This window comes from Macaca mulatta, chromosome 5 (assembly GCF_049350105.2).
Source record: "Macaca mulatta isolate MMU2019108-1 chromosome 5, T2T-MMU8v2.0, whole genome shotgun sequence".
Lineage (NCBI taxonomy): Eukaryota > Metazoa > Chordata > Mammalia > Primates > Cercopithecidae > Macaca > Macaca mulatta.
This window is the reverse complement of record NC_133410.1, coordinates 149,380,428-149,399,977: the sequence shown is the minus strand read 5'-3', so window position 1 is coordinate 149,399,977 and position 19,550 is coordinate 149,380,428. Positions and strand designations below refer to the sequence as shown.

At 37.8% G+C, this 19,550-nt stretch overlaps 2 protein-coding genes across 6 annotated transcripts in view; one reads left to right on the top strand and one right to left on the bottom strand.

The window, feature by feature from the left end:
- ELMOD2 (ELMO domain containing 2) overlaps positions 1-11,566 on the bottom strand; it is a 29,736-nt gene extending 18,170 nt beyond the window's left edge. The window contains exons 1-4 of one of the 4 annotated variants that reach the window (XM_078001600.1): positions 11,453-11,566; positions 10,134-10,285; positions 8,221-8,249; positions 4,753-4,803 (exon numbers count right to left, since the gene is read on the bottom strand). In XM_078001600.1, coding sequence (XP_077857726.1) covers positions 4,753-4,803; positions 8,221-8,249; positions 10,134-10,275 — 222 coding nt within the window. In that variant the 5' untranslated portion in view covers positions 10,276-10,285; positions 11,453-11,566. 4 annotated transcript variants of the gene reach the window in all.
- A 96-nt stretch (positions 11,567-11,662) lies between these two features.
- MGAT4D (MGAT4 family member D) overlaps positions 11,663-19,550 on the top strand; it is a 73,196-nt gene continuing 65,308 nt past the window's right edge. Inside the window, exon 1 of one of the 2 annotated variants that reach the window (XR_013417309.1) lies at positions 11,663-11,742. The gene's annotated coding sequence lies outside the window, so the exon portion shown is untranslated. The remainder of the gene's footprint in view (positions 11,743-19,550) is intronic. The other variant, XR_013417308.1, reaches the window with a different exon arrangement.

Sequence of the window (19,550 nt, the reverse complement as noted above, 5' to 3'; positions counted from 1 at the left end):
ACTTCTTTTCACAGTCATACTTTAGTTAGAGAGCACTGATCACACCGTATTTTGTTTCTCTATGTTCTCTACCAGCTTTTGTCTCTCTTATTTACTCTTATAACTTGAGCATCTAGCATAGCACATTACTGATTATATGCTCAAAACTTCATTACATATATTATGAACAAATGACAGATTGAACTCGCCCAAGGCATACATAAATGTACGGCAGAGTTAAGAAGAGAAACCACATCTAGTTTCTAAGCAAATACTCTTTCCTATATATACTATTCCATTACTTTTTTAAAAATTGATTTATAATTTAAATACAGTGAAAGGCACAGATGCTATTTGATCCGTTTTGACGAATACATACATCCAGATAATCCACATCCCTACTATGATACAGAACATTTCTATCATCCCAAAAAGTTCCTTTATGCCCCTTTTCAATTCATTCTTCCTTCAAGAAGCAACCACTGTTCTGATTTCTACCACCATAGCTTAGCTGTGCACATAAATGGAATCAAAGTACGTACTCTTTTGTGTCTGGCTTTTGTTCAACTAACGTTTCTAGGATTCATCCACATTCTTACTCAAATCCACATTCTTTCTCATATCTGTAATTTGTCCCTTTTAATTGTTGAGTTGTATTGCATGAATATACCTCAATTTGCTTATTCATTCTCCTGGTACTGGAAATTTGCATTGTTCCCAGTTTGGGATCACACTTTATTATACTTTTGATAAATATATATTTTCATTTCTTAGACACCTAAGAGTGAAATTACTAAGATATAGGGCAGTATGTGTTTAACTTTCAATGAAATTGCCAAAACCACTTTCCAAAGTGATAATATCATCTTATACTCCAACTGGTGTTTGCAACATCTGTGTTGTTAGTCTATTTCATTTAGGTAACTTTTAGTGTCCTCTTATTGTGACTTTAATTTGCATTTCCCTGACGACTAATAATGCTGAGCACTTTTCCAAGTGTGTATACACACACACACACATATGTATATATACACCTTTGTCAAGTGACTATTCAAGACTCTTGTCCACTAAAAATTCTGTTGCCTTTTTATTACTGACTTATAAAAGTGCTTTACTAGATACAAATCCCTTATCAGAAAAATATGCTGCAAAGACGTTGTTGGTCTGTGGCCTGCCTACTCCTTCCTTAAAGATATCTTTGATAAGCAGTTTTATTTCGATGAAATTTAACTTTTCAATTTTTTTAAGTGGTAGCATAACCCAAGGTGGAAGATACTCTCCTATGCTTGCTTTCAGAGCATAGGAGAGTATTTTAAGTTTTAGCTTAAACATAGGTCTAATGTCCATATTAAATTAGTTTTCATGTATGGTAAGAGATTGAAGCTGAGGTTTGTTTTTTCCCCTATATATACCCAGTTGTTCCAGCACTATTTATTGAAAAGACTTTCTTCTCCTCACTGAATTGCTTTGATACCCTTGTTAAAAATTATATGACATATTAGGTGTGGCCAATTTCTGGTCTCTCATCTGTTATACTCATCTTTTGACTAGAAAGTCTTAAAGTCAGGTAGTGGGGGTCCTTTTAGAAGATTATGTGGGCTATTCTAGGTCCCTTCCATTTCTTTATAAACTTTAGAATGAGCTTGTCACAATCTTCAAAAGTAGTCTGCAGGGGTTTTTACTGGAAATGCATTGAATCCATAAATCAATTTGGGAATTAATATCTTAATAATACTGAGACCTCCAATGGATGAATACAGTGTATGGTTCCATTTTCATCTTTCTCAGCAATCTTCTCTGGGAGTTTCAGTGCAGAAGTCTTATGTATCTTTCATTAAATTTAGCCCTGAATATTTTATGTTTTCTGGATGCTTTTGTAAGTGGTACTGTTCTTTATTTTCCAAAAGTTTGTTGCTAACATACAGTAGTATACCATGTCCTGCAATACTACTAAATTCATTTACTAATAATGCCAGTAGTTTTTGTAGATTTCTTAAGATTTTCTACATTCATAATGTCATCTGTTAATATAATTTATTTCTTTCCAATCATTATGTCTTATATTGCTTCTTCTTGCCTTACTGCACTACTTAGGATCTCTAGTATGATGCTGAATAAAAGCAGAGAGAGTACATCTATTTGTCTTCTTCTTAGTTGAATGTGGAGAGCATTCAATAATTCAGCGTTATGTATCATGTTAGCTGCATGTTTTTCACAGCCTTTCATAGGTTGAGAAAGTTCCTTATCTAGTTGAGATTTTTTAATCATGAATTGGTACTGAATTCTGTCAAAACAGTTTTTCAGTATCTGCTGAAATGTTCATATTTTTCTGATTTACTCTGTTAATGTGGTAAATTACATACATTGATTCTGAAAACTCAACATGACGGGCCGGGTGCGATGGCTCATGCCTATAATCCCAGCACTTTGAGAGGCAGAGGTGGGTGGATCACCTGAGGTCAGGAGTTTGAGACCAGCCTGAGAAATGGTAAAACCCTGTCTCTGCCAAAAATACAAAAAATAGCCAGGCATGCTGGTGTGCACCTGCAATCCCAGCTACTTGAAAGGCTGAGACGAGAGAATTGCTTGAACCCAGGAGGTGGAGGTTGCCGTGAGCCGTGATCACGCCACTGCACACCAGCCTGGTCAACAGAGCGAGGCTCCGTACCAAAAAACTAGTTCAACCATTGTGGAAGACAATGTGGCGATTCCTCAAGGATCTAGAACTAGAAATACCATTTGACCCACCATCCCATTACTGGGTATATATCCAAAGGATTATAAATCATGCTGCTATAAAGACACATGCACACATATGTTCACTGCGGCACTATTCACAATTGCAAAGACTTGGAACCAACCCAAATGTCCATCAATGATAGACTGGATTAAGAAAATGTGGCACATATACACCATGGAATACTATGCAGCTGTAAAAAAGGATGAGTTCATGTCCTTTGTAGGGACATGGATGAAGCTGGAAACCATCATTCTCAGCAAATTATCACAAGGACAAAAAACCAAACACCACATGTTCTCACTCATAGGTGGGACTTGAACAATGAGAACACTGGACACAGTAAGGGGAACATCACACACAGGGACCTGTGGTGGGGTGGGGGAAAGGGGGAGGGATAGCATTAGGAGAAATACCTAATGTAAATGACGAGTTAATGGGTGCAGCACACCAACATGGCACATGTATACATATGTAACAAACCTGTACGTTGCGCACATGTACCCTAGAACTTAAAGTAAAAAAAAAAAAAAACCTCAACATGACATATTATCCTTTTTATGTATCACTGGGATCAATTTGCTAGCATCCTGTTAAGGACTTTTGCACCTATATTCATGAAGGACATTGAACTGTAATTTTCATATATTATGTTGTCTATCTCTGGCTTGAGTATCAAGATGATACTGGCCCCATAAAGTGTGTTTCTTTCTATTCTGTTTCCTAGGAGCTAATGTAATAGTGGTATTATTTCTTCTTCCTTAAATGTTTAACACTTCACTAGTGAACCCAAGATTGGAGATTTGTGAAAAAATTTTAAATTACAGCTTCTATTTCTTTATTAAGTACATGACTATTTAGATTTTTTACTTCTTTTTGTGTTAGTTTTGGTAAGTTGTTTTTCAAGGACTTTGTCCATTTCATATAAATGGAACAATTTACTGGCATAAAGTTGCTCATAGAATCCCCTTATTATACTTTGAATGACTATAGGCTGTAATGGAAAAGTAGAGGCCCAAAAATGCAAATGTGCATCACTATAGCATTAAAAGAAAACTAATGTCATAAAACTTATTTATTATTCAACTATCTAACAGCTATATTATTATTATTTAAAACCTAAGACAGCAGCTGCAATACAAAGACAGCCACCAAAAACACTAATTGATTGCCAAAGTATTTCTCCCTAACTTTCAGAAATTCAGATGCCTGTGTATGCATAAGTACATGGAGCTTTGCTATACTGTCATATACTGCATGGGAGCCAGACTTCTTAGCAGAATATTGAATTAGACTCCTCAGATTCTGATAAGTCATTAATATTTGTTTATAAATCCCAAAGTTTAGTAACCCTTAATATCTAATTGATAAATAGTCCTTAATCTAAAATATAAGCAAATAAGACTCAATTTTTAACAAAGAAAGAATGCACACTGTGGAACAGTTCATAACCCAACAGGATCATACTCCAAGATCACTGCTTTAGGGAATCACTCTGAATAGATTAAAATCACTTTTATTCACAGCAATCATTGGTAATGCTAAGTAATCTGAAGTACCAAAGAGGTTTTCATGAATATCAAACTTCTAAAATGATTATGGTATATATTGGCTTAATTCTATTATAATTAATATTATTAGTAACAACTATTTGTTGAATACTTATCAAGTATTGGGCATTCTCTTAGACTGTTTTCATAGTAGTATCTCTAATTTCAAAACAACTATGTGGGTATGAATAGCTTTTAGAATGAGCAAATAAGTAACTTGCACAAAGTCAAACAACTGGTAATTGATAATATCAGGATTTGAACCCCGACTTTTTCATAGAATAAAAATGTAATTAGGTAAACCAAAATATCACAAAATGAGAAAAAGATTTACCCTACAAAGTAAATGGAATATACAAATTAGGTGCAATACACACATAAATTATATTTTTAAATTGATAAAGCTACTTCTGTTTATTGGAAAGTTTATCTTAGATTTAAAACTTTAAAAGAATAAACCATAAGTGATTTAATTTCAGTATTTACCCATTTGTTGACGATTCCTTTGCAGGCCCTCCAACGTACTATCAGCAATTTCTATTTTTGAATAATGAAGTTATAAGAATACAATTTTAATGTTTACTTTTCAAGTGAACTTTTTAACAGCAAGCAACAGAGGTAAAAAATAATGAACATTTTAGGCCAGGCACAGTGGCTCACGCCTGTAATCCCAGCACTTTGGGAGGCAGAGGCGGGCGGATCACAAGGTCAGGAGATCGAGACCATCCTGGCTAACACGGTGAAACTCCATCTCTACTAAAAATGCAAAAAATTAGCCAGGCATGGCGGCAGGCACCTGTAGTCCCAGCTACTTGGGAGGCTGAGGCAGGAGAATGGCGTGGACCCAGGAGGCGGAGCTCGCAGTGAGGCGAAATTGCGCCACTGCACTCCAGCCTGGGCGACAGAGCGAGACTCTGTGTCAAAAAAAAAAAAATGAACATTTTATTTTTCTTTAACTTGTAACCACTACTTTAAAATCCCCAAACACTCTAGACTACATTTACCTCTTGCTTCTCTAAACCTCTATTTACAATTACATTCAATTTCAGTCTTCTTTTGTATATCTTTTGAATATCCCAAAGACCCTGGTTGAATATTGAACATACGGTAGTCATTCAAATCCTTGAATGGATTTGACCAAGGCACTGGAGTTCTTAAATGTAGCATCTTATGTACTGTTCCACTTAAGCTTGGCATGATTTTACCACACATACAATCCCATTAATAAATTCTGTGACCAAAACTGTTGTTATAAATGCAGTACTAACAATTACACTGATAGATGTGATACTGGGTCGCCAGTTCCAGAACCTCTGCAGTAAATTGGTAAATAAAAGACACACTACACACTCTATTCTGAAAAAAGTAAATTTTCATTTACTTATTATTCCTTAACCTCTTATTTTTCTCACTTATTCATTCATTCACTCAATACATATTCAGAGTCCTTATCACATTCCAGGCACTGTTTCAGGTACTAGAAAAACATCAGTGAACAAAACAAAACAAAACCCAAAGAATGCCTTTTTCTTTTCAGGAGTGGAAAAACAAGTAAGTAAAATATTTGGTATGCTAGGGATGGTCTGTGCTACGGTGAAACAACTAAGGAAAGGGGATCATAAACAGAGACAAGAGTATACCCTTAGGTAGAGAATGGTCATGGAAAATCTCATAGAGGATGTCATAACTGAGGGAAAATGTGAAAATGAAGAAGTGAGCTAAGCTTTTAAGCAGAAGAAGATAATCCTAGTTAAACAGAAGACCTGGTGCAAAGGTCATAAACCAGAAGCATGCCGATGTGTTCGGAAAATAACAGGCAGCACAGTGGTGATGACCGGTGCGCAAGGCAAGAATAGTAGTAAAGTCAGAGAGCCATGAAGGGGACCAGAGAAGAGTTTTAGTAGACAGCAGCGGCAGTGTTGGTCAACTTCCAGGCTGAGAGATGTCAAGGTATTTGAAGGAATACACTACTGAAAAATTAGGGTTGGAAGCTGGGGATGGTGGGTATAATATAAAGAGCTCAGTTATGGTTTTACTCTCTTTACAACGTCGAGGCTTAAAGAAAATAGGTTTCACAGAACAATTCATTCTAGAGGGTTCAGCACCCAAATAGTTCCAAACCAACTTGTTTAAGGTCAGTTTGAAAAATGCACACAGTTTCCTATCGAAACTAAGTTAAAGCAGTTATGATCCACAATAGTTCCGAGACAGCATACTAATATGCTATTAGTGCCTCAAGACACTGCCCCCAGCAGCAGGAACAGCTGCAGCAGTATCACCTGGGAACATGTTAGAAATGCAATCAGAACCAGATCAGAAATTCTGGGGGTGGGGCCCAATACTCTGTGTTTTAACAGGCCTCCAGAAGATTTTGATTCATCCTTAATTTAAGAACTACTCTTGTAATGGACCTGAAATATAACACCTCCCCAACTGCATCTGCTACAATTTATAATATTGTTACTTTGGGAAACTGCATCCTATGTTTCAAACAAAGGAACTATATAAATAGATAAGGTATAAATAAATGTTGAGAACCAGCAACTTGTTAGCTTTCAGGACCTCCGTATCCTCATTTTCAAAAATACATTAATCACTCTCTAACAATTCTGAACAAAGGAGTGTAACTCTGGACTCTTCCCCCAAATATTCACTTATATATGAGTTATTCTTACATAGACCATTCTTGAAGAGTATAACTAAATCATTAAAGTACCTATTTTAAAGGTTACTCTTCAGAAAATAACAGATATGCTTGCAACTCTCAAGAAGGTCTATTTTATTTCTGGCACGTTTCATATTACTAGACAGTAGCAAAGCAACATTTTTGACCTTAAGCCACATTTTACATTATGGCTAAGAACAAACATTCATGTGGATGTCTAAAATACATACAGATGTACACAGAAATATTTAAAATAATTATAATAGTATAAAAAATTCCTAAAATATATTTAACCATATTATGACCAATGGTTTCTAAATATTTTCTATTCTATTCCTATTATTGTTTAATACTGGTTGTGTTCTATTATGGGATTTCAAACAATGGTCTAGATGACCCATATTCTATCCTTGCCACACCAAATAATCTACGTGTAGACAAAACTGTGAACTACAATAGGGAAGTAACAGCACGTGGTAGACTGAATTACTGGTCCCAATTCTTCATTACCCTGTAATTGAATTATACAACCTACTCCCTACCATAGCCTTATGGTGGGCATATCATATTTCTCCACCCCTTGACTTGCGCTTGGCCACGTAACTTGTTTTAACTAACAGGTTGCTAACAGACATGACACAAAGAAACTTAAAATATGTTTGTGTGGTCGGGCCTTCAGTTACCCATGGTGAAAACATTCACCAGGTACCTGTTAACCCCCCACCTGAGTCCCAGATGAGACGAATGGAATAAACAGGAACTTGGCCTCAGCCTGAAGTAAGGCTTCTCCAGCTGACCCATAGACATATGAGCAAGAAACAACTATCATTTTATGCCTCTGAGATTTTATAATAGTTTGTTACACAGCAAAAGCTGACTAATACATAGCATGAATTATGACTTATTTGAGCTCAGAAGGTACACAACCCAGGGTTTTCTCTATTATCCTAAGTTGCTTTTCTCTCACATAACCTATCCGGAAGACACTGTCTAAAAGACAGCTTTCCTTCTAAGGCCCTGCTTTCCCAAAAGCTATCAACTCTTAAAGCAAAATAAACAAGTAAAACCAAAGAACAGGATGAGTTATTCAAGTATTTTCTTTGAAACACACATGAAAAACACACATACATAGAGAAACATTTGAAAACAGAATATTACCTCTAAAGGGGGAAAATTTCACTCAACGCTCCTTATAGAAAACACTCTTCTAGCAGGGCACTTTTTATTTTTTTAAGAAAAAATATGTCCAAGTTAAGTTTTCTAGAGTTACCACCTTTATGTTATCCTACCTTATTCTTGGAGTATGTCAAGGAATTTTCTGAAATGACAAAAAAAAAAAAAAAAAAGATGTTACCATTGAATGCTGTTTGTGGATTACCTTATAATAAACAACTAGTAAAAATATCAAACCAGTAATAAACTAATAGTTCCAGGAGATATAATTTCTACATAACAGCAAGCATTTTAAAATTTAATCTTACAGTATAAATAACTCAACCGAACACAACATATCTATCCAAAGAGGGGACACCAACCTCATTACCTGGGGTCATCTGTTTCTGTTTAGACCCCGAAGTGTCTACTAACCACTGCAAACTCACCCATGATTGCTTCACAGTAGCTCAGGTCCCAGAAACTCATCTTAACACTACAATGAGAGTGCTCTCTATTGCATTTTCATTTGTTAGCCTGAGCGTTTACATTTGAGGTGACAGCAACCAAATTGTACAACAAAGGAGCAAGGACTTCAGATTATCTGGTCAACCCTTCTGTCACCAGACAAATAGCTTCTCCATTCCTGGTTTCTATATCAAGAATGACAGGAACATTTTTATTGGTCTATTTAAAAAAATTTCTGGCACATTTACGAATAATCTTTTCTCAGCAATTTGAAAAATATAAGAAAAATGCTTTTGCCACAAACAAATGCCTTTATATATATTCTTCCCCCACACTCTAAAACACCAACCCATACTGCCTGAAGAGATTTCTTATCAAGATGTACTTTGCTCTTTTGAGTAGTCAAAAGGGCAAGTTAAAAGAGCAGCAATAATTTAAGTCAGCCATGAAGTTGTAAGAAAACTAGGAAAGTAATTAAACTTCATCAACCAGTTGCCCTGAGGCAGCTTCTGTCTGTCATTCTTCCGATGTTGTTTTGGATACAGGTTCCAATTGTCAATACTCCACTCTCTCAACCTGACAGGGGTTGATTTCTCAGTTGAAGCACACTTGATTAACACAAAAGGAAATCTGGCTATTCACAATTTTCTGTTTAACACAGAGAGCATGAGCTAGAGCACTTCTCTGCTCTTCCTGACCCTGGCTGAAAAGAAGCGACTTCAAACCACAGTTCTTACTCATATATGTTCAAATTTTAGAGTAAAATTTTCACTGAAGCACTGAAAACTGATGTATTTTAGAAGGTACCAGAGCAACACTGTTCAACAGAAATATAACACAACCCATATTGTGACCCATTTGTGTACTTTAAAATTCTCTATAGCCACATTAAAGTAAAAAGAAACAGATAACATTTTAATATATTTTTAACCCAATATACCCTAAATATTACCATTTCAACATATAGAGAATATAAACAATTACTGAAATTTTTTTACATTTTCTTGTAAGTCTTTGACATACAGTTTATATTTTACACTTACAGCACATCTCAATTTAGACTAGCCATATTTCAAATGCTCAATATAATGTGGCTATTGGCTATGGTATTGGACAGTGAGAATGAGTCTAATAGTCTTTCCCAGAGACCACTGGTATCTAATTACTGGCCTTTCATAAGTAACAGTAAGAAAGTAAAAGGCTGATGAAGGATGCCAAGTATAAAAATGGATCTAGACTGAGGCACTCATCCCATCATGTGAGTGAAAATTTCAAAGGGATTATATAAGTATAGAAATTCTTCACCAGAAAATAGGTTGCAGCTATAATCTAAGGAATAACTGATAAACTTCAGGAGCCAAAGGAGATAATTCTTTCCACAGATAAGCAACTCAATAATCACTTTTTCTATAAATTCATACAATTTTAGAGCTGAAAGAGTCAAAGCAGGATTTCAAAGCTTATGAAATTCAGTTTAAGTGACTTGTCAGGATACACAAGAAATACATCTGTCACTGTGAGGACTGAGAAAAATATTCAGTTAAACTTTTATTAGCACTTTTTCTTTTTCGAATAACATTACCTATCCTGTGTGTCCTTTGTGCACCTACATAGGTATCAAATATTCGCTGCAATTCACACTTCCCAGTCATCTGTCGTAATAGCCATTTCATCCAAAATCGAAAAAAGTGCCCATAGAAGAACTCCCACAAAGAAATAAACATTTTTTTTTTTTTCCTGGAGGAGGGAAATATACAAGACAAGCTTAATGACCTTAAACTGAATTTTAAAATTTAAAAAATTAGTTTATACAACTGATCAAATCTCAAATTATGTATCTATTATTTCATTGTGTCTGTTTTGTGATAGTGTTTAATTAGGCATCTAAAAACAATGGCAGGTGTAATATATACTGCTTACATTAATTAAATGATGGATGATTCAATGGCCAATTTATCACTTTTTCAAAACGAAAATTCACACAACGTAGTCAAACCACTCAATGGCTTGAAAGAATAACAGAATGGTTTGCTAAATCATTGTGTTTCATATCTTAGTTTCCAAATTTCCCATTCTTTGAGAATTGGGCTTCAACAGTTCAAGATCAAGAGGACCCCAACTAATCAACAATTAAAATATATACCAAAACATCAGAATTGTTTTTATAGAACACGCTCTTCTTATCCCATGTGGATAATTCGTTACAACTGTCCCAGTCAGGTGATGCCAGCAAATAAAAACACTACATATGGCTTATAAACTTAAGTATACAAGTTGAACACGGAGTATATACCACCTTAGCTCATTCTTGACTTTCCATTCAATAGGTCAAGGGCAGAAATACTAACAAGAATTTTTTTTTTTTTTTAAGTATACACACGATACAACTGTATCTTATGTCTTAAGAAAATTCTTCAGCTTCTAAATGAAAAAGTCAGGGAGATACTCGTGAGAGGGAGATACTTAAAAACAAAATTGCTCGTCTCCTTCCTGCCTTAAACATTCCCACAGACACGTCATCTCTGGACTAGGGCCTGAGGAGGGGCTGTCAAATTCGAAGTCGCCGCAGGTCAGTGCAGAAAACAGCACACATCACAGCTGGGTTGATCATTATCTTGAAAATCAAGCCATCTAGTCCGCGCTCATTAGGACAAAAGCGCAGAACTGCCGAGCAGAAGGGATGCACTACTATCGGCGCCTGAGCACCCCAAGGCTCGGGGCGTCGCTGCGCCGACCCCCCTCGCGCGCCGCCCGCGAATGGGAGGGCAGGGCTCGCACAAAGACCCGCCGGCCCAGGCGCCCCCGGGTTCCCGCAGAACCCCGCGGGGCTCGCGAGCCCGCGCACTCTCAGCGCAGCCGCACCAATGCAGCGCGGGGCAAGAGGAAAAGAAACAGCAGCCACCTCACAGGAGCGGAAGAACTAGGGGGAGCAGGAGCTGCCTCGGTTTCCCCACTGCAAACAGCCGGCAACGGAAACGACGGAACTCTCCCTGCTAGCACCGCGACCCGGAAGTCAGGGAGCGAGGCCGCGGACCCGCCTTCCCAGGGCCACTGCCCGCCCCGCCCCTCCGGCCTCTTCCGATTGGCCGGCGCTCCACCTATTGCTAGCGCAGGAGAGAGGTTGAGCTGAGTGGCCCCGGCGCACGGGCTCAGAGACTAGGGACGCCCGGACAGTTTCCCTGGCAACGGTGGTAAGGAGCCCCGCCCCGCGCCAGAGTAGTGTCTGCTAGCGCTGCACTGGAGATTTTCCTGTCCTTAAACCTCAGGTCATTAGCGCAGTTTGACACCATGTACTATTCCTAGGCTCCAAGCGCGGAAGAAATCCTGTGCTTATGGTAACTTACAGTGCGTTGGTTACAAAAGCGCTTTCATCTGCATTGAATCTTAATTTTGTGAAGTAATTATGAATAGCCCCACTTTATGCAGGAGGAAAGGGAACGGGTTACTTGACTGTGGTCAATACGTGGCAGATGAGGAAAGTCCGTGTGTTGAGGAAAGTCCGTGTGTTGAGAAAAGAAGTTTGGACTTTATCCTATAATACTGTAGATCTAAAAGTTAATTTATCAAATGTTTATTCCCTAACTGGTTGTTTTTGTTGAAAAAGTAATTTCGTGATTACTTTTTAAAAATCTTAAACAGTAAGTTTCTTAATTCAACAAGTATTTGTTGATTGTTAGCACAGGCAGTGTTCCAAAAGGCAGTCAAACACTAAACAAGCAGGCAAATATTCGGTATGTCAGATGCTACTAAATGTTAAGGGTTGTTAGCTAAGGGGTCATGGGGAGTCTGTGGGGGAAGTCATTACATACAGTGTGGTCAGGGAAGTCTCAGTATTAACGTAGCATTTCGGTCTCATTGAATGAAGTAAGGGAGTTCACTGTGGGAGTATCTGGAGGGAGAGTGCACCAGGCACCAGAATGACAAGTGCAAAGACCTTGAGTTGGGAGCGTTTTTGAAATGGAGGAACAGCAAGAAGGTCGGGGTGGCTGGAGGAGAAAGAGCAAGGGGGAGAGTCGAATATAAATACAAAGGACAACTGATATTGAAAACAAATTTTCCCATCCACCCAAAACTCCTGATACCTCAGTCACCTTGCTCAGAAACAACCAGTATTACTTTCTTATTTCTAATTCCAAAAATATTATATGCAAGTGTACATATGTATATTCCTTCCAGCTCCTTGAATTGAAGCAAGTGATACACACTTTCCCACATCTCAACTGGCATTTAAACAATGGACGAATTGTAGAACACTAGCCATGTGCAGGGTGCATAAGCCATCATCCCTGTCCTGTACAAACAATGAACTTGTAATGAAGTCTGGATAGACACTATATTAGTAAAATCATGGAATCTTAAATCTTAAAGAGAACTTATAACTATCATCTAACGTAATTTTTTTTTAATTGTAGATTAAAAGATTTAGAAAGGCAAAGTGCACAGCTGATTTGGCAAATTGAGATGTAAACTACTATTTCAGGAGGTTCTCCATTATTACACAAACTTTTACATAGTAGAAGGTGAGATAATTCTATATGTAATCCTTTTGCCTTTTCAAAGTGCTATATTGAGTGTAGGCAGTGCTGTAGAGGAACTCTCTCCTCCTTGTTTCCCTGTTGCCTGTTGGCCCACTTCCATTTATGTCTTTCCCCAAGAGAAGAGAATGCTAATATGTTTTGTCAGAACCTGAGAAATTGATTAAGCTGCATTTATTGTAAGCAGGGTCACTGTACATTAAAATTTCTTATGCATACCTTTTGCCTCTTCCCTTTTCCACTAATTCCCTTGCATGTAACTGGCAGATACATTAAACCAATCCTGTTTCTCAGGAAAGATTGTCCATCTCTATTTCTTATTCTCTTTGGTTTTCTTCTTTCTTGTGGCTAGCTAAAGGCTAATCATATCCTAAGATTAAGATTCTGGTTTCATGGAGAAAGTGGGACCTTCTCACAGGTTAGGTCCCTAGGTCTCTCAACCTGTGTGCATCTACCTGGCCTTATCAGATACACCTACATACAAACCAAAGGCAATAGTGGAATGAAATTTGGTTATATTTTTTAGTAGTACTGAGGAATCTCTGCTTTCTTGGATTCTCAGGCTAAACAGCCATGGAACTGTTGATTTTAGAAACTACTTAATGGAAAGAGTTCTCTGGTATGACTGCTAATCATCAACTTGTCACAGTGTTCAGTATTTGATCCACAGAAGACCTAAATTAAATATCAGCGCCCCTTTGGGAGTGTGTGGTGTCTGAAATACCTTGAATTTATACGGAAAAGGAAAACTTTATATCCATTTTGTTAACAGTGAAACTGTTGCTTCTGTGGAAGCATTAAAAATATAAAGGGCAGTGGCAACCCTGCTTGGTTTTATGATGATTAGTGTTGAGCTTCCCTATGCCTCTGCCCCGCACTATTATAGACATTGTGATTAGGGGGAATCCCTCATGCATATGTTCCCAGTAGGATACTTTTAGTGAGAAAACAAGGATTCGAATATGCAGAATGCCAAGGCAGATTTGTTCTCACAGCTACTGATAATGGGCTTTATAAATAAAAAGAAAGTTTAAGCTGTTCAGAAGAAAGCCAATGGGCTGGGGTGAAGATACTGACCAGAATAAGAGAAATAAACATTGAATCAGGTAGAATGATCTTTAAAAATTTTTTGAAGGGCAAGTGAGGGGAGGGAATAGAGAAGGAAGAAATTGACAGGATCCCTACAAAGGGTTTGACAGCACATTAACAATAGCTTAGAGAAAGGAAACCTACTCTAGCTCCTGTATCCACCTCACCTAAGCTACCCTATCAGATCTGTTCCGATTATCCCAGCCTGGAGGAGTTTAAAGGTAGCAATGATGAAAAAAATAGGAAAATAAAGTGTGTTTAGCACAGGGTAATGATTTTAACTTGTCTATTAAGGTTGTGGGTAAGAGGATAAATAACGAGGGAAGGATGGGCACAGTGGCACATGTCTATAATCCCAGCACTTTGAGAGGCTGAGGCAGGAAGATTATTAGAGCTCAGGAGTTCACTACCAGCCTAGTGAGAACTCTTCTCTACAAAAAATAGAAAAAAGTTGTCAGGTGTGGTGGTGCGCATCTGTAGCCCCAGCTACTCGAGAGGCTAAGGTGGGATCACTTGAGCCTGAGAAGTCAAGGCTACAGTGATCCATGATGGCACCACTGCACTCTAGCCTGGGCAGCAGAATGAAACCCTGTCTAAAAAAAATAAAAAGAAAAAAATAAAAAGAGAAACTTGAGAGAGAAGAAATCTTCATATGACCCCTGGTTGGGAGGGTCCAAGGTTGTATGTTACAAGTTAATGTTGAGTGGCAGAGGATGGTGAAAACCCTTTTTGGAATTATCGGATGTACCATAATGATGGTGTAAAGTGTACCATAATAGCAGGGGAATAAAAAGACAATATTAAGGTATGAAAGGAAAGTTTAGAGCATATCAAAATATTACAGTAGATAGCACCAGAATCACTATGAAGCTACAGATAAAGAAATAAAAAACAAAAATGAAATTCCTGCCTTTACCTGTGTTGATGGAAAGCCAAACTCAGTAAAATATTTGAAGATATTTATTCTGAGCCACATGTCAGGACCATCACCTGTGACATACCCCCAGGAGGTCTGAGAACATATACCCAAAGTCGCTGGGTTACAACTTGATTTTATACATTTTAGGGAGACAAAAGACATCAATCAATACATGACAGGTATATATTGGCTTGGTCCAGAAACATGGGAAAATTTGAAGTTGTGGTGGGGAAGGACTTATAGGTCATAGGTAGATTCAAAGATTTTCTTATTGGTAATTGCTTGAAAGAGTTGAGTTATTATCTAAAGACCTGGAATCAACAGAAAGGAGTGTCTGCTTTAAGATAAGGGTTGTGGAGACCAAGGTTCTTGTTATGTAGATGAAATCTCATATGTGGCCACCCTTAGAGGCAATAGATGGCTAATGTTTTCTATTTAAACATTTAAAAGGTGCTAGACTCTGAGCTAATCTCTTTAGGATCAGAAAAACACCTGGAAAGGGAAGGGGATTCTCTACAGAACGCAAATTTATCCATAAGAATCAACTTTGCAGGGCCATCTCCAAATATTTTGGGTAAAATACTTTGATACTTCCAGGGCCTGCTATATCTGTTGTGTGATGCTATACTAGAGTAAGGTTGGAATTTGGTATCGTTCTGCTACAAACAGTCTACTTTTTCAGTCTTAAGATCTCGGTTTTAATATTAATGCTGATCAGTTGTGCCTGAATTCCAAAGGACGAGGGTATAATGAGGGCTGTTTGACCCCCACTTCCCATCATGAGCTTAACTAGCTTTTCAGGTGTCTTTTTTTTTTATTTTTTTATTATTATACTTTAAGTTCTAGGGTACATGTGCATAACGTGCAGGTTTGTTACATATGTATACTTGTGCCATCTTAGTGTGCTGCACCCATCAACTCGTCATTTACATCAGGTATAACTCCCAATGCAATCCCTCCCCCCTCCCCCTCCCCATGATAGGCCCCGGTGTGTGATGTTCCCCTTCCCGAGTCCAAGTGATCTCATTGTTCAGTTCCCACCTCTGAGTGAGAACATGCGGTGTTTGGTTTTCTGTTCTTGCAATAGTTTGCTGAGAATGATAGTTTCCAGCTGCATCCATGTCCCTACAAAGGACACAAACTCATCCTTTTTTATGGCTGCATAGTATTCCATGGTGTATATGTGCCACATTTTCTTAATCCAGTCTGTCACTGATGGACATTTGGGTTGATTCCAAGTCTTTGCTATTGTGAATAGTGCCACAATAAACATATGTGTGCCTGTGTCTTTATAGCAGCATGATTTATAATCCTTTGGGTATATACCCAGTAACGGGATGGCTGGGTCATATGGTACTTCTAGTTCTAGATCCTTGAGGAATCGCCATAATGTTTTCCATAATGGTTGAACTAGTTTACAATCCCACCAACAGTGTAAAAGTGTTCCTATTTCTCATCATCCTTTCCAGCACCTGTTGTTTCCTGACTTTTTAATGATTGCCATTCTAACTGGTGTGAGGTGGTATCTCATTGTGGTTTTGATGTGCATTTCTCTGATGGCCAGTGATGATGAGCATTTTTTCATGTGTCTGTTGGCTGTATGAATGTCTTCTTTTGAGAAATGTCTATTCATATCCTTTGCCCACTTTTTGATGGGGTTGTTTGTTTTTTTCTTGTAAATTTGTTTGAGTTCTTTGTAGGTTCTCGATATTAGCCCTTTGTCAGATGAGTAGATTGCAAAAATTTTCTCCCATTCTGTAGGTTGCCTGTTCACTCTGATGGTAGTTTCTTTTGCTGTGCAGAAGCTCTTTAGTTTAATTAGATCCCATTTGTCAATTTTGGCTTTTGTTGCCGTTGCTTTTGGTGTTTTAGACATGAAGTCCTTGCCTATGCCTATGTCCTGAATGGTATTACCTAGGTTTTCTTTTAGGGTTTTTATGGTTTTAGGTCTAACATTTAAGTCTCTAATCCATCTTGAATTAATTTTCGTATAAAGAGTAAGGAAAGGATCCAGTTTCAGCTTTCTATTTATGGCTAGCCAATATTCCCAGCACCATTTATTAAATAGGGAATCCTTTCCCCATTTCTTGTTTTCCTCAGGTTTGTCAAAGATCAGATGGCTGTAGATGTGTGGCATTATTTCTGAGGACTCTGTTCTGTTCCATTGGTCTATATCTCTGTTTTGGTACCAGTACCATGCTGTTTTGGTTACTGTAGCCTTGTAGTATAGTTTGAAGTCAGGTAGCGTGATGCCTCCAGCTTTGTTCTTTTGACTTAGAATTGTCTTGGCAATGCGAGCTCTTTTTTGGTTCCATATGAACTTTAAAGCAGTTTTTTCCAAGTCTGTGAAGAAACTCATTGGTAGCTTGATGGGGATGGCATTGAATCTATAAATCACCTTGGGCAGTATGGCCATTTTCACGACACTGATTCTTCCTATCCATGAGCATGGTATGTTCTTCCATTTGTTTGTGTCCTCTTTTATTTCACTGAGCAGTGGTTTGTAGTTCTCCTTGAAGAGGTCCTTTACATCCCTTGTAAGTTGGATTCCTAGGCATTTTATTCTCTTTGACACAATTGTGAATGGAAGTTCATTCATGATTTGGCTCTCTGTCTGTTATGGTATATAAGAATGCTTGTGATTTTTGCACATTAATTTTGTATCCTGAGACTTTGCTGAAGTTGCTTATCAGCTTAAGGAGATTTTGGGCTGATACAATGGGGTTTTCTAAATATACAATCATGTCATCTGCAAAGAGGGACAATTTGACTTTTTCTTTTCCTAACTGAATACCCTTGATTTCTTTCTCTTGCCTGATTGCCCTAGCCAGAACTTCTAACACTATGTTGAATAGGAGTGGTGAGAGAGGGCATCCCTGTCTTGTGCCAGTTTTCAAAGGGAATTTTTCCAGTTTTTGCCCATTCAGTATGATATTGGCTGTGAGTTTGTCATAAATAGCTCTTATTATTTTGAGGTACGTTCCATCAATACCGAATTTATTGAGAGTTTTTAGCATGAAGGGCTGTTGAATTTTATCAAAGGCCCTTTCTACATCTATTGAGATAATCATGTGGTCTTTGTCTTTGGTTCTGTTTATATGCTGGATTACATTTATTGATTTGCGTATGTTGAACCACACTTGCATCCCAGGAATGAAGCCCACTTGATCATGGTGGATAAGCTTTTTGATGTGCTGCTGGATCCGGTTTGCCAGTATTTTATTGAGGATTTTTGCATCGATGTTCATCAGGGATATTGGTCTAAAATTGTCTTTTTTTTGTTGTGTCTCTGCCAGGCTTTGGTATCAGGATGATGTTGGCCTCATAAAATGAGTTAGGGAGGATTCCCTCTTTTTCTATTGATTGGAATAGTTTCAGAAGGAATGGTACCAGCTCCTCCTTGTACCTCTGGTAGAATTCAGCTGTGAATCTATCTGGTCCTCGACTTTTTTTGGTTGGTAGGCTATTAATTATTGCCTCAATTTCAGAGCCTGCTATTGGTCTATTCAGGGATTCAGCTTCTTCCTGGTTTAGTCTTGGGAGAGTGTAAGTGTCCAGGAAATTATCCATTTCTTCTAAATTTTCTAGTTTATTTGCATAGAGGTGTTTATAGTATTCTCTGATGGTAGTCTGTATTTCTGTGGGGTCGGTGATGATATCCCCTTTATCATTTTTTATTGCGTCTATTTGATTCTTCTCCCTTTTCTTCTTTATTAGTCTTGCTAACGGTCTATCAATTTTGTTGATCTTTTCAAAAAACCAGCTCCTGGATTCATTGATTTTTTGGAGGGTTTTTTGTGTCTCTATCTCCTTCAGTTCTGCTCTGATCTTAGTTATTTCTTGCCTTCTGCTAGCTTTTGAATGTGTTTGCTCTTGCTTCTCTAGTTCTTTTAATTGTGATGTTAGAGTGTCAATTTTAGATCTTTCCAGCTTTCTCTTGTGGGCATTTAGTGCTATAAATTTCCCTCTACACACTGCTTTAAATGTGTCCCAGAGATTCTGATATGTTGTATCTTTGTTCTCATTGGTTTCAAAGAACATCTTTATGTCTGCCTTCATTTCATTATGTACCCAGTAGTCATTCAGTAGCAGGTTATTCAGTTTCCATGTAGTTGAGCAGTTTTGATTGAGTTTCTTAGTCCTGAGTTCTAGTTTGATTGCACTGTGGTCTGAGAGACAGTTTGTTATAATTTCTGTTCTTGTACATTTGCTGAGGAGTGCTTTACTTCCAATTATGTGGTCAATTTTGGAATAAGTGTGATGTGGTGCTGAGAAGAATGTATATTCTGTTGATTTGGGGTGGAGAGTTCTGTAGATGTCTATTAGGTCTGCTTGCTGCAGAGATGAGTTCAATTCCTGGATATCCTTGTTAACTTTCTGTCTCGTTGATCTGTCTAATGTTGACAGTGAGGTGTTGAAGTCTCCTATTATTATTGTATGGGAGTCTAAGTCTCTT